Raw genomic sequence first — 19,777 nt, forward strand, 5'->3', positions numbered from 1 at the left:
AACTGTAAATGGTCAGAGGGGAGTGAAATTCCAAGTTTCTTCCCGGGCAGTGTGCCAGTTTTTCATCTCCTGTCCGGGCCCAGTTATTACAGAGTGTGAAGCAGAGATGGTCAGACGCCCCAGTAGATTTCCTGCCCCACTGCACAATTCACTTCTTCTCAAGAAATGTCAGACAGGATCAGAAACAGCTCCGCATCAGCTGCAGGTTTAACTCTTTGCCTGCACGCCACAGATAAATGTCTTCACAACCCCACACCATGCCAGGAGTTAGACAGTGACCCCATCTCCCCCTGCATTGGCCAGCCGGGCTCACTGCTTTCCCTCTGCCATGTATACCCAGTAATTTACTGACCCCTGGGCTGCACTGTTTATGACTATTGATCAAACAGCAGTCCCAGTGCTAATTTAGTGCCAATGATACATTCTGTCATGAGGGGAAGCAGGAAGGGAGTATTGATTAACGTGCAGCTCTGCTCAGGGCGTTGCTGCAGCACTCTACAACAGGGGTCTAATTGACTTCCAAACCTCTTACAGCACTGCGTTCATCCATGCTCTCCTTCAGGACCAGTGACACCAGAAGATGTGGTTCAATTCCCAGTGGGTTCATCCATTCTGAAATGTATGTACTGTAGGCAGCTTCAGTGAAATAATTAACATCTAATACATAATTTTAAAAATATGTTTGTCATTACAGTCACAGCAGCAAATCACACAAAGTGTGTGTTGCTCAAATGTTCTTCCTTTTTAAACATTTTGTCACAAAACTAATTAAAGATCTGCACTAAAATAATTCATTTCAAATGGATGTGGCACAATTTAGAAAGCAGTTTTGCTTCTGATGAAGAGTGAAGCAATTCAGTTATGCAAACATTTCACAATCTCCTCTGTTACACTGCCCCCCAGTGACCCTCTGAAGCTCTACTCCAGATGACAGTGTTTTCCACCAGAGCAAAAATTAAGGCATTTTATTCAACATCCCACATAACAACCCAGTTCAAATATGACAATAACAGTAGGAAAATTAAACAGTCATTGATATGAAAAATCAGCATTCAAATTGGTGAAGATGGATTTTGTTTAACAAACAAACATGAAACCCATGGAAATACATTTGAGTGTTGAGCGTAAAAAAGGTGTAACTAAGCAGGGACTTGTACAAATGCTTCTGTATCATCCCTACACTTTTAAATACTACTAATACACTTAATGACAAATCTAAAATAATTCAGCTTTTAACAACATTTTACAGCAGCATTTTACACAAAGGTTTTGGTTGTCCAATTAAATACAGATTATCGAAAAGAAATCACAACAAACAGTTGAGGCAGGTAACATGACTCTTTAAGCCTCTCTTGTGTAATCTTTAAAAATGGCAACAGATTAAATATTTTCCAACCCAAAAGGTTAGTTTCTTGTGCAAACACAATTTAATGCATAAATATTTCTCGAATAAATACCTTGAATTGTTTCTGACAAGAGCTTATTTTCAGTGCTTTGGAATAAAAGGCACTCCTACATAATGGTTTGTTTGATCAGACAAAAAAAAGGCTGAATGCTCTCATCTCACCCAAAACTGTGATTGTACCACTTACACAAAAGCTGCTTTCAGCCATGTACTGAACTCTGAACTGATATTCCCCTGAAAAGACTCCGGAGAGGCTGTATGTGAGTCAGCTGCTCTGGACTTTCTCCAGAGTAGTTCCTGCCAGTCTACAAGTAAAAACTCCTGAGGATGTCCGAGTGAGCCTATGTGAGAAAACAGAAGGAAAATGTCCGGAGAATTCACAACAAGCGGGTGGGCGAGTTGATGACAATACGCCACGAATGTGAAACCAAAACAATACAAATATCTCAGGAATCCGTTGAAGATGTAAACTTGGAAAGAAAACGAGATTCAAGAGCTGTTGGTGATATGGGCCGAAGCCAGCGTTGATGTGCAGATTCATGTCCTGCCAGTCATGTCCTGCTTTCTGCATGTTCTACCCAGACGCCACCCCTCGCCTGAACGATCCGGAGATTTTCCTGTTGTTGCTGTAAACACATCTGACCCAGAGAATCTCCTGCTGCATTCATTGGTCATAAGTGAAAGGCAGAGTTTACATCTGAAAATGGCTGTGCTGTTTCTCCTCTGGTCTTTTTCAAGGTGAGGTAGTTCTTCTTACCCCAAAGCTCAACATTACAAAAGATTCTCAAAGTTAAAGTTTGAGTTAAAATCTGTTACATTTCAACCAAACTGAACTCTTCAACATATTTTGCTGGAAGGGTCACGAAGTGTGAGTTAAACAGTGATAAACTGTCTCACAATAGAATAGAGAGCACGAGCTGTACCAGACACAGTGAGCGTTGCCCCGATGAAGATTAACTATCCTCATCAGCTCAATTCAACTTCATGGCAGAAGATCAAAGGCACAGCTAATCATTTTTGTGAGTAACCTGCTCCGAGATTAAGTAAAAAAAAAAGTCAAACAAAACTGAAAAATAATATAAAATCATTCCTCAACCTGAGGAGAGTAGAAAAAAACCAACACATTTTCATTTGAGCAACAGTTCTTCATGTGTGTTTTTTAACGATGCACGGTGTTGTGCACTGGAGACATATTTTTTTGAAAATAGCAGGCCAAAACCCAAAGGCTGAAGCATTCATGTTTGCAGCTCCCTTTTTTTCGGGCTTAGAAACAAGTGGTGTCACAGTTTGTAGGTCAGACTCTTGCGGTTTTACCTAAGGGTCCTGAAACTGCTTTTCCTGCTCAGGGATAAAATTGCACTTGTACATTTCTCACTCACATTAATCAGACGATGTCACTGCATACACATACCTATCAATCCACCAATGTGAAGGACATAATCCTTAACATTTTAATCTTTAGTTGTGAATGAACACCTGCACTGTCTAGAAAGTGAACATGTCAACTTCTTCCTAAGCCAAATTAAATTAACCTTTAATCGCTGGACAAAATGTCTCACACTATGTACAAGGTGCAAAAGTCAACTGCAAAGAATAAGCGGTTTAGGTATTAAAGCACTACAGTTGGCCTAAGGTACAGTAAAGACCCATCCTTTGGTAGAACAAATAGAATAAAATAATCATTTTATGACCAGAACGTAAAGACTGTATCTCAAATCCAGTTCAAACACATCACTAAACAGCGGTCTTCATTAGAAGATGAACTGTACCACAGACAGTGGTTTTGATACGCGGCGTTGGCCTCCTCTCTGGTCAGACCCCTGAAGTGAACAAGGTTTCAGACTCCTGCTGGTCTAGAGCCTGTTTTTCTGGTAAAGGATCCTCAGCGTCCAGGTCTATTGTCGGAGTCACAGCTGTTTTCAGTCTCTGGGGGTTAGAGAGGTTTTATTTTTAGAAAAGCAACATTTTCAAGCACGTCCGGTCTGTAGCAGTAAAACAGAGAGGCAGCTATTTTAACCACCATGAGATTTTGCAGGCTATTTAAGTGGGGAACAGACATGTTCTCCTCAAGATCAACCACCAACATCAGATCAAAATTAAAAGGAGACATATTATGCTTCTTCCGTTTCCCCTCTTCTCTAGAATGTTATATAGTTTTTTGTTTTTATGTAAAAGGTCTGAAAAGCTGCTCTCCACCACTGAAAACACTGTTCCTGAAGCTCCTGAAATGTCAATAACCCAAGTTAAGACGGGTGCATGCTAATGTTAGCAGTCTGAGCAATGTGCCTTGTACTCACCTGAAGAAGTGAGCCTTTGTTGCTGCAGATCTCTTGAATGGCACAGAGTGGGATCCACACTATAGAGACCAGTGAAATGCACCAGCCCAAATATTCAGCCCACAGTGGGTAATTGTAATTCCCATAGTGAACAGGAGTGTACTGGACAATGCTGGAGATCAGAATGCACTGGAAGAAAAAGGAAAAACATTCAAGTCCTATACACAAACCTCATTATTAATGTGATTAATCTGATCATTACAGGACAATAATTAGACTGGTTAGCTTAGAATGGACAGAACCTCACCATCACCAACAGAGGACTGATGAACATCCAACAGACGCGGAAGTAGATGTTTGGAGTTTTTCCAAGCATCCTTTTGATCATTAAGGAGACACGTCGGACGCCTGATGGAAAATGACATGTGCTGATTTTACACTTTAAATAACCACAAACCACTAATTCCAATTAATTTATGTGGTTTCAAAGATGTTGATAATTCAGTTTAAGTATAAATCAGCCTCGTGAAGTCCCGGGGGCTTACAAGTCTAAAGCATGTAGCACATAAACAGGATATCAAGGTTAGAACTGTAGGCTCTACTGTATATATCTGTATCTACAGTCCATGGTTTGAACTCATGAACTTTACGTGGATCTTACCAAAGATCCAGCAGACAGCTACGACTTCAAAGAAAGCCAAGAACATGAGGGAAACCATAGCGGTGTAGTGGTCCAACAGCTGGAACACATAGATACCTCCCTGTGCAAGAAGGCAGGAGAAAATGAGACACAAAACCACTGCCACAAGTGATGTAACTGTTGCCATGTTTTCAAAAAAATGTGTTTGGGAGTTTCTTAGGGTACCTTAGTAATGTGAGGAATTCCCAAGAGGAAGCAGGCGATACACACACCCAGGGTTATCAGCTCTTCTCTTTTCAGATATGGCAGAAGTTTAGGTCCAAACTGGTCTTTTAGAAACGCCACACTCACCTCAACTGTGGCAAACTGCAGTGAACACAAAACATATGCAGACTGTATAACAGTAATTCCATTGTATGTGTAGAACTGGTTTGAACCCATAACATCTCTGACCCCTTTCTCCTAAAAGGTTTATTATGGTGAATATAAAACTGACCAAATGGATCACATTTCTTTTTTTGTTTTTTAAATACGACCCCTACTGTCAGAGATCTGTAATATTACACATAATATTAATATTACACAATTAAGTGTTACATTGTAACATTTAATTCATACTATATTATTAAGTTATTATATTTTATTGTTATATGTTATAAACAGAAAAATCTGAGCCTGAATGTGCACAGTTGGGGAAGATGTCTTCTGTAATTGTTCTGCCTACATTAGTTTAGTAACTAGTAACAACCGTTTGACGAAGATTCCTCATGTGTACTTTCCTCTTGACAAAGTAAAACCAGTTAGAAACAAAATCTCCTTGATCTCAGGTTCATTGATATGTGCATGTGATTGTTTCCTAAAAATACAGATTCACATTTGCAGAGCTCCAGTGTTCTGCTTCGTCCTCCCTCTTCAGTACACGATTCTGTGAGAGGTAGACATGTTTACCTGGCTGTCGAGGCCCAGACACAGCAGCATGAAGAAGAACAGAGGGGCCCACAGCTGGGAGAAGGGCATAGTTGAGAGGACCTCAGGGTACACGACAAACACGAGACCAGGTCCTGAAAACATGATACAACACACAGGTTGTTAGTTCTACAGAACAGGTAACAAAAGCTGTCTTATTATCCACAGTAGCTTCTACAGTGGCTTTATCCCTAAAAGCCACCAGGGAAAATAAGAGAACAGCTGGAGGTGGAAAAGAAAGTGAAATAGAGTGATAGCAACCACTTGACGTGGAAAAGCTGTCTACTGCAACTTTAACATGTTATATCCATTGATGTGTGGTTATATCTCTTCTTTTTGTTTAAATCCATAAAATCCTATTGACAAATTGCCTGGCAGATTTCAGATTTCTGTACAGATTCAACTAATGTGATATCAATGAAATTACCCCCTGAAGAAGGCTTTATATTGCAACTCGTCTGAGTTTGGGTTTAATATGACCATGCCATGATTATAAAAGCATTTTAATTGTTGCCTTGCATGCATCCCATCCAAAGAGCATCTCAAACAAACTGAAGAATCGCTCCTATCTTAACGAATGACCAAGCTGCAGGAGCGAATGCAGTAGCTTTCTGAGGTCTAACACGGACGCACCACTCTGTCTACTTTAATTCATCTTATGTTAAGTGTGACTGAACCTGCACACCGTGGGTCAGACCTCCTACTAGACCCAGTGAAACCAGTTTGCTGTGCAGCAAAGTGACAAACATCTAGTTTTTATCCAGTAACTTGTTGATGCATACAGACCAGTTTGCATGTCAAAGAGAACAGCAGGATATTATTGCTAGGGAGGTGAATGGGATCAGGCCAAACAACACTTTGTAGAGCTCTACGGTCAATAAACAAGAAAAGTGATGAGCGTTGCTGCCAGTGGCGGAAGATGGAGAACATGATACTTTAAACCTCATAAATTATTCAGGAAATGCCATCATATGTTTTCTTTGCAGTCACACTCCACCCACGCTGCATGCAGACGTCTTTAATATTCAATGTGTGCGGCATTGTTACAATGTTTTAGTATCAAATGTTTTCATTATCAAGCACAGGTGAATGTTGTTGTTTGACAAAATGATGAAATATATATATAATATAAGACTGATGCAGGTCAGCAAAATAATAATACATTTATAATGCTACTGTACAATGAGATTGAGACCTGATTAGGTAATATATTTCGTTTGTGGGCATATGTATGGTGTAATATCAATTCTATAGAACAACATGTGTAATTATAGCCACAATATGTGCGTTCTAACCCTCTGCGTTAAACAGAGGAAACAGCTCAATCAGTCACTTCAGATGGTTTCATTCTGTTTAAAGACCGATGTGAACCCAATCCCACCTATTTCATCATTGTGCACTCGGTGTTCCTTCATTATTACTGCTTGATCAGATGTGAAGGAAACTTGGTGTGTATGTTCAAAAGATAGAACAACATGTCAGCAGGGAGTTTCATCTGTTGATCCAAGGCTCCTTGAGTTATGACTAAGATGTGAGAGGACACGCTAAGTCCCGAGGATATTTTGGTTGATGGCCGATTTTGGCACAGTAGGTAGCACTGCCGATGTGGTTCGAATCCCAGTTAGGCCGGGAGTGGAGTTTGCATGTTCTGCCCTTGTCTGTGTAGGGTTTCTTTGAGGGCTCCGTACATGCAGACATGGGTTAGGTGGATTAACTGTAGAATGTCAGCAGGGATGGTTGATTGTATGTTGGTCCTGTGATACACTGGCAACCTGGTCAAGGTGAACCCCGCCTCTCGCCCCAGAGGGACCTGGGATATAGATGATGGATGGATGTGTATCTCCGTCCCCGTAGGCTGCATACCAAGATTGGTCAAAATGCAAAAAGGTTCCATTTATTTAATTGTTTGCATTGCGCTAAAAATGGGAGCCCCATGCTTTGACCTTGATCTTTGATGGATTTGAAAAAAAAAAAAATCATAGGTTCAAACTTGCCAGGTTTAATCCAAATGGATTTAGAAATGACAGCATTCTCGCTGTGAGAGAGACTGACAAAGAGTTCACTGAACCTATTACAGTGACACTGCTGCTGTGTGGTTGCAGAACTCAAAATAAGCTAATTCTTGTAATTACCTTTAATGAACTGAACTTTGGCTGAATCATTAACTAACCCAATAATCTCCCACCCCCATGCAGGAGAACTGGCAGCAGATAGCAGCAAGAAATCAGCAGCGATCACTAAAGCCCCTCGTCCACTGGAAATTCACTTTGGCGTTCACTCCCAGGTCAAATGACTCAGCAGTAGATGCAGGTTTTAATCGGCTCCGATCGGCAGTGATGGAAACTTGAATGCCTTGTTTTGGCAAGATAGCACGGTGAGATAGCGCACCAGTTGTGGTTGAGTTTGTGACGTCGACATGACACCGGTGTTAGAAAAACAGAAAGGCCAATGTCTCGACTAGCAATGATAATGGATTCAATCACCTTGTTTAGGCACTTTTTTGTTTGAAAAACTCACATATACCTGCTCATTTTGATTTAAAAGAGGCATATGGATAGTCTTGAAACTATGATTTCAGTTCAGTAGGTGTTGTTGATTGGCCGACCATGTATGTATGCTCATTAAAGATAATTCTGGAGGAGAATTAAAGACCAGTTTTACAAGGGAGAATCAGATCAGACCACAAGTCATCATTTAGCAGAGGGATTCTAACGGACAGAGGCAGTGTTTTCATCACTTCATGGGATTCTGATCTGACCCAGGGGCTGAACACATGATGTCTCAGTATTTAATAATGCATTACTGAACTGACAAAGCTCCTGTTCAGATGCTGTTCAAACATCCAGTTACAGAAGCCAAAACCCTCTCTGGGTTTATGTCACACAAAGAAGTCCAGTTTTTTCAACCTCAAACCCTCACTGCCGACTAGACTGTGCCAGCTTTGTTAATATAATTCACATAACATTCACACTTACAGTACACACAAAGTTGTGTTCATGTTGCAGCTGTTTCACTATAACTCATAACAGCTAGGGTAAACTAAGTGCTCGGTTTAATTGCTATTATATTTCGAGGTAGTAATAAAGAATGCTTCTCTGCAGAGTAAAGGGTTTTACTTCCCACATGAGGAAATCATATTCTCGCTTGACAATGAGCCCGAAAAGCTGTGTTCAGAGAATTGGGTCCAGACTTTCTCCAGTTTTCCTTTCACACATGCACAACTCAGCTGGAGATTTTCAGGTTCTTACATCGGCTCCTCCTGCGGCCTAGAGACTCTTGGGCGCCCCAGACAGAGATGTCCCCAGATACTCGGAAGGCTCTAAATCGGACATTTGCGTTCACACATACAGGATGGATACAGGAGGATCTCCGCAATTATGTGCATGTCTGAAATCGGCTTAAGTGAGTGAAACATTGCCCCAGTGACTTCAGAACAGGTTTTCCTTGGTCAAAGCTTTGTGCTGCCCCTTACAGTTTGTAATGCAGGTTTTCTGTAAAAAAAACTATAATACTCATATTGTCATCATCTGGGTTTATTTTTCTAAATTTAAAAAATCTTCTCCAGGGCTGAAGAAGACATTATACAACTGTTTTTGCATGTTGAGTAGTACTCCTCATGATGACTTAGCTGTAAAGCCTGGTGGATTGTTTCTTGAATTGCCACTAAGTTGTCCTCATATAACCTGCACACTTATTCTGTGCAGACCATTGAAGTAATGAATTTCTTGACATCTGTGTTTAGTTATATCATGAAAGCAAGAAAGAAATCCTTCCCAGAGGTTAAAAACAAAAACCAGTTCTTGTACTTGACACTAGAGTTTGGTATCATATATATATATACAAAATGTCCATCTCTGTTTCTGTAACATCTTGGAATGTACAGTATGTATTCCACATCAACCCCATGCTGTGGTGCTTTTGTTTAAATACTTACAATAAAACAAAGCTATGTTATTGTGGAGCAATAATTATTCCAGGCTTGATGCTTACCACCTGTGGCTATGTTGTCCACTGGGAGGTTGTGTACATGAGCCATGTAGCCAATGGCTGAGAAGATCACAAAGCCAGCCAGGATACTAGTGAATGAGTTGGTAACCGCCACGATAAGAGCATCCCTGGGAAAGAGGGAAGACAAAATAAGCAATTTCAATCCAGTTCCCAGGAAACCAGGAAAACAACATTTCTAGGATACCAAGCAGCCATTAGATCATCAAGACAGCTGTCTCTGGCAGGTACTAGTTTCAGACAGGGTTCAGTTCAGTTCTCTGCAGGATGGGAGTAACCATCTTAGACAAAAGCAAAATGTTCAGTTCTTACCTGAGAATGTTGTTGTTGAACTTGTTGTAACTAGCCATCGAAATCATGGACCCAAATGCTATTCCAATGGAGTTAAACACCTGAGCAGCTGCATTAACCCAAACCTTTGATGGAGATACAGAAGAATACAATTTGTTTAAATACCCCTGCCAAGGAGCTTATGTTTTAGCCCCTGTTAGTTTGTTGGTTTGTGTGTTGGCAAGATTACACAAAAAGTACTAGACGGATCACTACGAAACTTAAAGGATGCAGTATGGGTCAGGAAAGAACCCATAAAATATGTTGATGTGAAACAGATCCAGGAATTTAGTTTTTTAACTTTCTTTAACATTGGGAGATATAGGGCGTTATTTGTTTATTGATTGATTGATTTATTTGATGTTACCACTGAATAATTCATGGCTCTTGATGAAAAGAAATCAGGCACATTTAGGGGACTAATTTCTAGAAGTGTGTGCAATTTAATTGATCAGTTGAATTTAAGTGGACTGTTGGGCCTTGGCCAAGGTATGGGAGTGTCATTCTACTTTAATTTAGTGTTTAAAGTCCCCTGGTCTTCATTGAGCAACTTCTGTATTTGTTTTTTCTATTTGGTATAGCTGGCACGTTAAGTATAGCATATTCATTGTTACAGAGAACCACCTAAGATCTCAGATAAAGATATACGTGTATGTGTGTTCTGGTGTGTCCTGTGTGGGTTCACATTAACCTAAGTTGAACTATTCTCAATGCACTAAGTATTCAGTGTTCCCGTTCTTGTGGTACTAAGGAGTCAAGAGACACCCAGCTGTAGTCAGACCAGACTATTCTGGGACATTTCAAGCCTCTGCACTGGATTTCTAATTTTCTTTTGGCAATTTTCCCTAAAATATTCAAAGACAAATTTTCCACTGATTGAATTGAATTGTGATTAGAAAGATGAGTTGTTTTTTTTTGTAGTTCATTCCTGAAATGACCGCTTCCCCTTTATCCTTTGCTGTTCTTGCTTTTGTTGCTTCTGAACCTTGAGCAAACAAAAGGTGAATGCCTCTAATCTCAAAACAAAGACTTCAGACTTCATCTAAAACTTGATGGTAATGTGTAACCAAGGTCCTAAGACTTCACCACCATTTCTATTGACCTATTTATATATTAACACACTCTCACCTTCACTTCAAAGAGTTTGCTCCAGACAGGTGTGGCAAAGAAGAGGATACCATTTTTGGCTCCAGGAAGCTGCAGGTTATTGATGAGCAGGGCGAACAGAATGAAGTATGGAAATACAGCAGTGAAATACACAACCTGTGTGACACAAAACAAACAGTGAGACGCAGAACCACGTGAATGTTGGAGTTTGCTGTCGAGGTGAGGTTGTGAAAGATTGCAACAGCGATGGTGGACCTGTTTCCAGTGACGCCAGTGAAGATGATCTGTTTTTTCATTTAAAATGAATTAACATAAATACCAATTTTCTGATATGAACCCGATAAAGACAACCAACCAAATGCTTCACGACACATGACCTGGGTTGGAGTGTAAACAAGTGGCAGGATGTGATGTTGACGTGACTCATAATTGGACTATGCTCTGTAACATTTAAACAAGAATATGAATGGAATATTCTATTAGCAACTCATGTAAACATCTGAATCAAGATAGTGTCTCAGAATAAGGTCAAAAGCCAAATAAAATATTTCTGTCCATGTAAACACAGTCAGATATTTTTTACAGTGTATCACATCAAAACTCTTCTGTTTCATTTGATCGTGTTCTTATTCTGATTTGTCTGAACGAACATTTGTTTTGCATTTTGAAATGTGTATATGTCATCTTTCTAAAACTGTCAACAAAGATATGCCACTTGCAAAAGAGATAACACAAATTGTAGACTACAGAAAATAAAACATATCTTACAGACTATATACTGTCCAATGTAACATTCTTGCCTTTGTCTCTGGCACTAACTGTGATTAATGTAAGAGGACAAACAATAAATTCAAAGAATGCAAACAGGACAAAAACTATAACCACCACAATGTAGAAACATTTGCCGGAAAGTAGCGTAATTCTTACCTTGCCAGTGGATTTGATTCCTTTAAATATGCATAAGTACACAATGACCCAGGCAAAAACAAGATAGCCAAAGAGTTCCCAGCGAATGCCACCTGCTTCTTCAATGCCATCGGTTTTCTGCAAAAGCTTGTGACTGGAAAAGTGAAAATAGAAGAGTGAGAATGTAAAAATAACGATTCAGTGATTCAGTCCATAAAGCTATGAAAAACTTTCAAGTCCAATTTTTGACATCAAACACTCGTTACCAAATGTTTCCAGACTAAAACAAACGATTGGGTGACATTATTGTTTATACCCCAAAACAAAGCTAATGTGGTTCATAAGGACTGTCAGGGTGACGTTTGATCAGATATTTGTATGACACAGGCCAAAAGAAATGATCCTGCAACAATTTTTATTCACATGTTGCTAAATCCTGACTTGTGTTTGTGTTGTCACGTTTTTGTCGCTTAGCCCAACACAGACTAAAACGATAGCGAGAATATGATTCAGTTTTTATGGCCACTTTGAAATGTTGTTCTTTGTGAGGGCTGCGCCCGCAGTATGTGTAAGACATGTTTTTTTTTTTTTAAACAGCTAGAGTGATATAAATACTGTAAATACATAAGCTTCTCACTCAAAGAACTGTTGACTGGCAGACTGCAGGTGGGTGGCGTTGCCATGGAAACCACTGGAACAGTTCCCGACGACATTCCAAGTGTTGTTGCAGGACATCCAGGGAAGCGTGGATCCGAACGAGTTGAAGAGATAGTAAAGAGCCCAGCTCATGAGCACATTGTAGTACGTGGAGTACACAAAGGAGAGAACAACTATGGCCAGACCAACACCTGTGGAATGACATGCAGCAGGGGGGGAGGGAGACACAAAGTGAGAGACGACTCTGGACAAGTCCAGCCTGGAAAACTGTAGGGGGAGAAATTGGACACTTCACCTCTTCAAACTATTGTAAAACTGCTCTCATTGTAGTGAGTGGTCAATGATTTGGGCCCAGGATTAAAATTACAAGTATTATCTCGTCTCCACATATAGACGACAGAAGAGCCACTATCATGGGATGTGGCGGCTAAGATGAAGTCAAGCAAATGGAGCTAATGATTAAAGGGATTCCTGCAGCCATGGATTAGAAATTCCACTGTGACATTTGGCTGGTGAATAAAACCGGCTCTTGGCCAGAGTGAGCAAAGATGAGATCAAAGCTCAGACAGATTCAATTATTCAGTCTTTTAGCACCTTCTGAGCTGTGTGTCAGGTTTCAGGTTGGGGTGTGTGTGCGTCTTCATGCTAGCTGCCGTGTGTGTTTTCAATAAAGACATCGGCATCGAGAGCAGGTGCAGCTTCATTGGGAACAGAACTGCTACATTATAAGTATAAAGGAGAATATATTTCACACCTATTCTATATAAACTGTCCTTTCTAGGACAACAAAATAACTTCTAAGGAGTTTATTAAAAAAATGTCACCCCTCTCTCATTTTAATCATGTAGAGCTTACAGCCAGTAAACTAATTAGTTTAGCACAAAGAGTGGAAACAGAGAAATAGCTAGCCCGCCTTCAGCCAAAGGTAACTAAATCACATCTTAGCAACTTTTAACAAACAACATGTAACTTCAGCCACAAGGGATGGCTTAATCAAACCAATTACAAAAGACCTAGTTTGATGACATTATGAAGCAGTTGTTTCCACAACCTTTTCCGCTGAAAATCTTCCTGAGGCGCAAATCATGTTGAGAAGTCGAATAAACTCTTTTGCAGTTACGATTTGAAGTCAGACGTTCGTTTGAATTCATGATTTGACTTGACGTTTAATAAATAAGAGAGATCAGAGGATCAAGCAGAGCCTGCAATCCCTTATTTTGTGAGCCTGAGGTTATAGCTCTGCAGAAAAAGGAAGCAGTTACCGCACTGACAAACACCCCTTTGTTTTTTAGATAATTGAACCGGTCTCTTGGGCAATGTAAAGTGCCTGTATATTTTAAATCTGTTTTGGTTATTAACGTACACAAGTCTAATGTCTGTTTCTCTGACATCTGTTGTTATGAACGTGTTTGTGTGACTGGTCTGTAATAATTTATCCCATTGATCTAATGGAGGATAATGGAGGATAATGGAGGATAGTGGATAATAGAGGATAATGTGTCATTGTGCCTTCACAGTATCCTGCAACCCCTGCCACTTGTGCAAGTGTTTTGTTTACCAATTTGAGCTCAGCACTCAACACCATTGTGCCCCTGCAACTTTTTGACAAACTTTAGGTGCTAGGTATTAGTCTCTTGCTGGATAGGCCCAAGCTCCTCAACACTGGGCCCCCCTCAATTGTGTACCCCACTCTGAATCTGTAAAGATACTTAAATGTTATTTTTACAATATTCCCTGCCACTTGATGTCGAATATATAAAACCAAATCAAGTGCATCGTTGGCAAAAATTCCAACCTCCCTTCAGCCTCTATTCCCCCTCGCAAGGTAATGCTAGGGGGAATAGAGCATGAATGACTGAATAAAGATACCTTGTGTAAAGGAGAGACATCAAAACAATCCAGCAAAATGCAATGTCTAGTCAAATGGATGAGTCGTGTCTCATCCACAAGTTGGTGCTGCTGTCAGTGTTGGTGCTGCTGTCAATGTTAGACGCTTAAGCCAGCAAATGTGTGTTTCTAAAACTTATTTTGAGGAGGGGACTCACATGCACTAAAATGCACATGCCCTAACACAATAACATGCATGCACACTTGGATTGGCTACCAAAACAAAGACCAGATCAAATCTGATTACAACATACACTCACTCTGCTATATGCGCATTGTCAAACGTCTTCCCCAAGGCACCAGTTTTATGTGTAAGACATCTTGACTCAGGAATAGCACATATCTTCTGGCTGTCAAATTAAGATTAATCAGCTGATGTGGCAATAATGAAATTTGTGATTTTTAATGGGGGAAAAAAACTGTCAAGAAAAACAACTTGTTATACAGGGATTATGGACCAGACTATTTCTTGGCTGGGATCAGGAACTTTCTTGGAGTCTCCATAACCCATATGTTTCCAGTCTTTGTGTTAAGCTAGCCTAACTGGCTGCTGGTTCCAGCTACAGGTTGATTGTGTATACGTCAGCGAGGCATCAAACCTTTCATCTCATTTTTTTTTTAACTGTTATTGCTGTTACTGATCTTAAATGTCATCCTGTCTTTGCCGTCTGTGCGGTCTGGTATGTTTGAGAACAAATGTTTTACCAGTCACGGCAACAACAGCACCATCCCTGAAGCAAATGTCTCTCTGATGTTTTTCAGAGGTACAGTATATAAAAACTTTGCCTCCCGAAAACATTTTTGTTCTAGTTGTGGAAAGCCTGGAATGCCATGCTCCACTAGATCCTATGTCACTATTTGGTAAAATGGAAGGAAAGGCGGCTGAACAACAGCTCTGTGTCTACATAATGACAGAGGCAAAGGAAGCCCCCTCTCAGCTCCAGGATCAGCTAAAACCACTGGGCATAGTCCATATGAAGCGCTTCCTCCTTTGTTATGGCCTGTTTGCCTCTTTCACTCTACTCATCTAGCTTACATGGTCGACCGCTCCACTGTTACACCAGACACCCTGTGAGTGGTGTAATGATAGCTCATTTCAAACTGCCAAAGCATATATCAGTCTACCGGAATCAAAAACAAAGCAGATCATGTCAAGATGCGTCATTCAGTTGGAGCTATCGGGCTTTTCTCAAACTGGACCCTACGACTCCCACTACATCAGTGTGTGACTTGGTTTGTTGCCAAACACACTCTTTAAATACAGTGGCAAGCTTGAGGGTTTACTTCCCTCCATACGGCGGAAACAGCAACTGTCATCACAGTTTGCAACCATGGTTACTTCCTAATCAAACCAAAGCTTTGCGTTTTGGTAAACATCTTCTTGTCTTTCAAGAGAAGGATTTATTTGACCCTAAATACAATGTAACCTTTATTAACATCTGTATTAAGGAAGAAATGTCTTATCACGTTTGAGCAGTTTAAGACTAAATGTTTGTTTGGGTGGTCAGGATAGGCAGTGGATAGGGAAAGGGTGGACGGGCTGGTTTATCTTGAATTCATTGTTTATTGTCCGGTCATGCCTCACCACTATCATCACTGAATTAATTCATACATGTGAAGTATAAGAGAATGTAACCAGTTGAAATAATACATCCGTACATGATTAAGTCTACCGCAGCGAATTAATCATGAGCATATGTGTTGATTTGTGGTAGATATTTGTGGGCATCTAAATCACTGATCACAGGTACATCACAGTAAACTGCACTTGGGTTGCACAGGGAAATTATTCAAGAAGAACATACAGAAAACAACTACCTGCTTTTGGCCCTTGTTTAGCACAGTGCAATAACCAGGAAGAAATGAGCGATAAATCAAGTGAAGGACCCAAACGTTTTGACCGGGTAGATAATCTCTGTCTTTAAGGAGATAAGAAAACTATGGAGAAAAATCTTGAGTTAGAACATGAGAAACAGCATTTTCAATTCACACCCACAAGCACTGATTGTTGATGGCTGGGCTCTTGTTTGATCTGGAAAGTGATTCTTTTGAAGAGCTGCATAGTGACTGTCGGTGCTCTCTGAGTCCGAGTCCACACATCCCCGATCATTCACATGTACAATTTTACAAATACAAAATATATGAGGGGTTTTTTTGTTCATGTGCATGGTAAACCTTTACACAAACCACCCATTATGCTGAGCAACAATTTAACTAATGTTTGCGAATTGTTGAAACAAACAAATGTCGACTGTAAGAGCACACCAACAGATCCATTAATTATCATTCAACTGTGCAGCAGATTTTGGTATAATATTGGTTCATGTTTGAATTATTTGATTATCTCTTTCTTGTGAATTTAAAATGCTTTCCATGTGCTATTAAAAACAGTTTAAGAAATCAAAAAAGACACTGATTGTAAATTCTGCTAAACAAGATCTCATCCATCAACAAGTGAAAACAATTCACTTATCACATAGAAGAATGCAGATTTTATTACAGATTGAGAGAGCATGCCTTCACCAGGGTTCAATATTAAACCCTCAAAACATTAGTATGGATCTCGAACATCAAACACATGTATATTTATTCTTTTTGTCTTTTAATTAAAGTAGTAGGCCCTAGGGAAGCAGGTCTGGGCACCATTCCACTACAACCGAACCAAGAACAAAGAGAAGACCTGGTCTGGAAGGAAGTGAGGGCTGGGGTTGACGAGCTATGTGTAGCTATGTAATTGTTGGGGGGCTGAACTCTTTAACGTATCTGTGCTTTATGTTCTGCCCAACCCATCTAACCTCTAGTGCTGGGGTAAGGTTGAAAGAGGATCTCTGGGGCACTTTCTTAGCAGCTGTCAGAGAGGGACACTATTACTAGCGCAACAACCAAGGGCTGAAGCTAATCGCTGAGTTTATCTGCCACATCGTTAACCAAGTTAGGCTTCTCAGACCATCAACGACTAGAGTCACATTGAAGGGACCTAAGCAGGCCTTCTTGGAACAGCACATGACAGGGCAGTTGAGGGGGGACCTGGGAAAGCAACACAGGTTCCCAGAAGACATAGAAGAAACCGCCTTTGGAACAGACAATGTGTCATTGGCGTCAGCATGCATACTTGAGAGTAAGAATGCAGAGCTGCTGGAGGAGTGGTGTGCAAGGTGCATGTCCATTAACGTAGTGGGCAGTGGTTGCACAGGAAATTCACCGTGCAGTGCCGAATACCTCAAGTGCATCACCAGCGCATGAAAAAAAGAAGCCACCAGCAGATCTTCAGAGATAGTAGAGAAACCCTCGAGGGGTTTGTGGATCAAGAGGGACAACCTGTCGACTAATGCCTCTTGGACAAGGCTGGGAAGTGATCATTCATGGTCGGGTTGCCCGGATGACAGTGAGTTGGGTTTAAAGACCCGAAACACCTGTAACCCCAGTTACTATGACTCATTATGTGTTCAAGTGCATCAACAGATGTATGCTAGATCCATAATTAGAGTACAATTTGCTGTGAAACTTTAAGGCGTGTCAGCACATGTCACGTTACCTAACAAAAACATTGTCTGTGTTAATGAAGGATGCTCAGCCCTACTCACGTGAGAGCCTTTAGCCTGGAGAGTCACTCACCTTTGAACAAGGGGCAAATCTTGGCGAGAGCATGCACTGGTCCTAAACGGGTGTACTGCCCAATAGAAAACTCCAAGAAGAGCAGAGGCATGCCACACAGGAGCACCATGGTGAAGTACGGGATCAAGAAGGCCCCTGAATTAGAAGAACAGTAGAAACCAGATAATAAGTAGCTTGCAAGTATGTGGCTTGGGGAGATGGACATGATGTTGTAGCTGCTGTATCATTGTCTAGATAAAGAAGACTTCCTGGATACAGCTTCTTGAGTTATTATAATTGGGTGATGAATTCTTTAATAATGTGCAACAAATCACTAATAACATGATTGTATTGTGGGGTTATATATTGGTACAAACCCATTTGGAGGGGGCCAGGTTTTGAGCACACAAGGAAAATAGCCTGTCTCCATGTATACAGAGCCGTCTTTGTCTTTGTAGACATACGTCCTTAAACCAAACACGACCCATAACCCTCTTTACTCAGGAAGAATACTCAGATCCAGCCCCCTGTTATTTATAAATTACTTTATTTTATATCCATGCCTTAATAAATAATAAAAGACGACTGTTGTGTCAGTTCAAAGAAAACGGTCATCTGCTGAGGCCCTCGCTTAACGACAGCTAGATAATTTAGATGCGAAACCTTGCTCAGTCACTCTCACAAAGCAGTTAAATCCTGTTTTACACTAACTGCATTTTTTACATTTCTGCAAAGCGTTACTGTGCTTCATGTATATTGTGTAGGGGGTGGGGGCTACTTTCGGGTTTTACAAAAGTTATGAAAGTCTAATATTTAACTTATTTCAGCTGCAGAAACCCGTCCACAGGCTGAAGAAAACATACTCTACCTCCAGATAAAGTATTTTTTATTAAATTCTGTTATATTTGCATATAGCACCAAATCATAATATATACTATGTCAGGGCAGAGAATAGTGTCAAGACCATACAATGTAGTGGAGAAAAATCTATTAGTTCCCAAAACGAGTAAGAGAGAGAGATGATAACAATAATAGCCAAATTATAATTATTGTTGTTGTTGTTATTTAATTAGGCACATATTGACATTTCTTCAGTTTTCTCCACAGTTGCTTTGCTGTTCCTTTGTGTAAAGACTGTCTTTCCATGAGGAGGCATTGACTGTTCGTGATGCTACAACCTTAAAGGACAGTGTAAGGAAATATAACAAAAACTGAATAAGACCATTTCATTTTAAACATGAACATATTTTTCCTCTCCTTTTTTCTTATTAGGCTATAACAGCACCACCCTCATCTGACCACATGCACAAAGCACAGCGGCAGAGTCACCCCAGGTTAGAGCCATGTGTGTGTGTGTGTGTGTAGGGGGGGGAGAGTAAACCCTCAAGCCTGAGAGTCTCACCTCCGCCGCTGCTGTAGCAAAGGTACGGAAACCTCCACACGTTGCCCAGTCCCACCGCGTAGCCCACCGATGCCAGGATGAACTCCAGGCGGCTGCTCCACGTGGGTCTCTGCGGCTCCGCATCCCCGCTCTTCTCGGCGATCACTTTGAGATCCAAAGGTTTCAGAGCCGCACGGTCTCGCTCATCAGCTGCTGTCTCTGACTTGTCGACCTCCATCGTGGCTGATGGTCAGAGCAGAGTGGTGGGTCTAGTGGCTATTCTCAGACGATGCTACTTCAGCCAAAATACGCGAGATACGGAGCACCGCTACGCAAAGACTCCGCCGGAGCATTAAATACACGCCGGGTGATTATCAATAAAAGCACATTACACGCGCTATTAAGACCGCAGCACACAAAGCCCTTACAACACAATGGCTATTCAAAACCCACCACGATCTGTTTCCAGTTCAGCCACTGACTTGTTGTACTGTGACATAACTGCAGATGTCCTTTTACATCCCCTCTGGTTGGACCACTCAAACATGCAGAGGGGTGTTAAGGATATGGGATACGCCTTTCACCAAAATAAAAGCTGACTGGGGATTCACTGTGTAAACTGA

The 19,777-nt window shown here is 40.8% G+C and overlaps 1 protein-coding gene across 2 annotated transcripts; it reads right to left on the minus strand.

The window, feature by feature from the left end:
- Window positions 1-868: 868 nt before the first annotated feature.
- si:ch211-225b11.1 (uncharacterized protein LOC561694 homolog) lies at window positions 869-19,523 on the minus strand. Of its 2 annotated transcripts, XR_004615029.1 has the most exons (14): window positions 19,176-19,523; window positions 17,795-17,929; window positions 12,273-12,483; window positions 11,657-11,789; window positions 10,751-10,885; window positions 9,605-9,708; window positions 9,278-9,402; window positions 5,270-5,382; window positions 4,547-4,687; window positions 4,343-4,442; window positions 3,989-4,089; window positions 3,703-3,870; window positions 2,772-3,331; window positions 869-879 (listed from the first exon to the last, which is right to left on the minus strand). XR_004615029.1 is itself a non-coding variant. In XM_034596460.1 (13 exons), exons 1-13 carry the CDS (start codon window positions 19,390-19,392, stop codon window positions 3,218-3,220), a joined length of 1,797 nt encoding a protein of 598 aa, XP_034452351.1. In that variant the 5' UTR covers window positions 19,393-19,523; the 3' UTR covers window positions 2,077-3,217. The 2 variants fall into 2 exon arrangements, 1 of the variants encoding a protein (XP_034452351.1); XM_034596460.1 differs by lacking the exon at window positions 869-879 and having other exon boundaries at window positions 2,077-3,331.
- Between the last annotated feature and the right edge of the window lie 254 nt (window positions 19,524-19,777).

This window comes from Hippoglossus hippoglossus, chromosome 9 (assembly GCF_009819705.1).
Source record: "Hippoglossus hippoglossus isolate fHipHip1 chromosome 9, fHipHip1.pri, whole genome shotgun sequence".
NCBI lineage: Eukaryota > Metazoa > Chordata > Actinopteri > Pleuronectiformes > Pleuronectidae > Hippoglossus > Hippoglossus hippoglossus.

Excerpts from the sequence above, each read along its gene's own strand:
- si:ch211-225b11.1 (XM_034596460.1), bottom strand. The coding sequence starts at position 19,392 with ATGGAGGTCGACAAGTCAGAGACAGCAGCTGATGAGCGAGACCGTGCG. Across the intron at positions 17,930-19,175 it reads TTGCTACAGCAGCGGCGGAG|GGGCCTTCTTGATCCCGTAC; the intron begins GTGAGACTCTCA and ends CTTCTAATTCAG. Across the intron at positions 4,688-5,269 it reads GTCTGGGCCTCGACAGCCAG|TTTGCCACAGTTGAGGTGAG; the intron begins GTAAACATGTCT and ends TGTTCACTGCAG.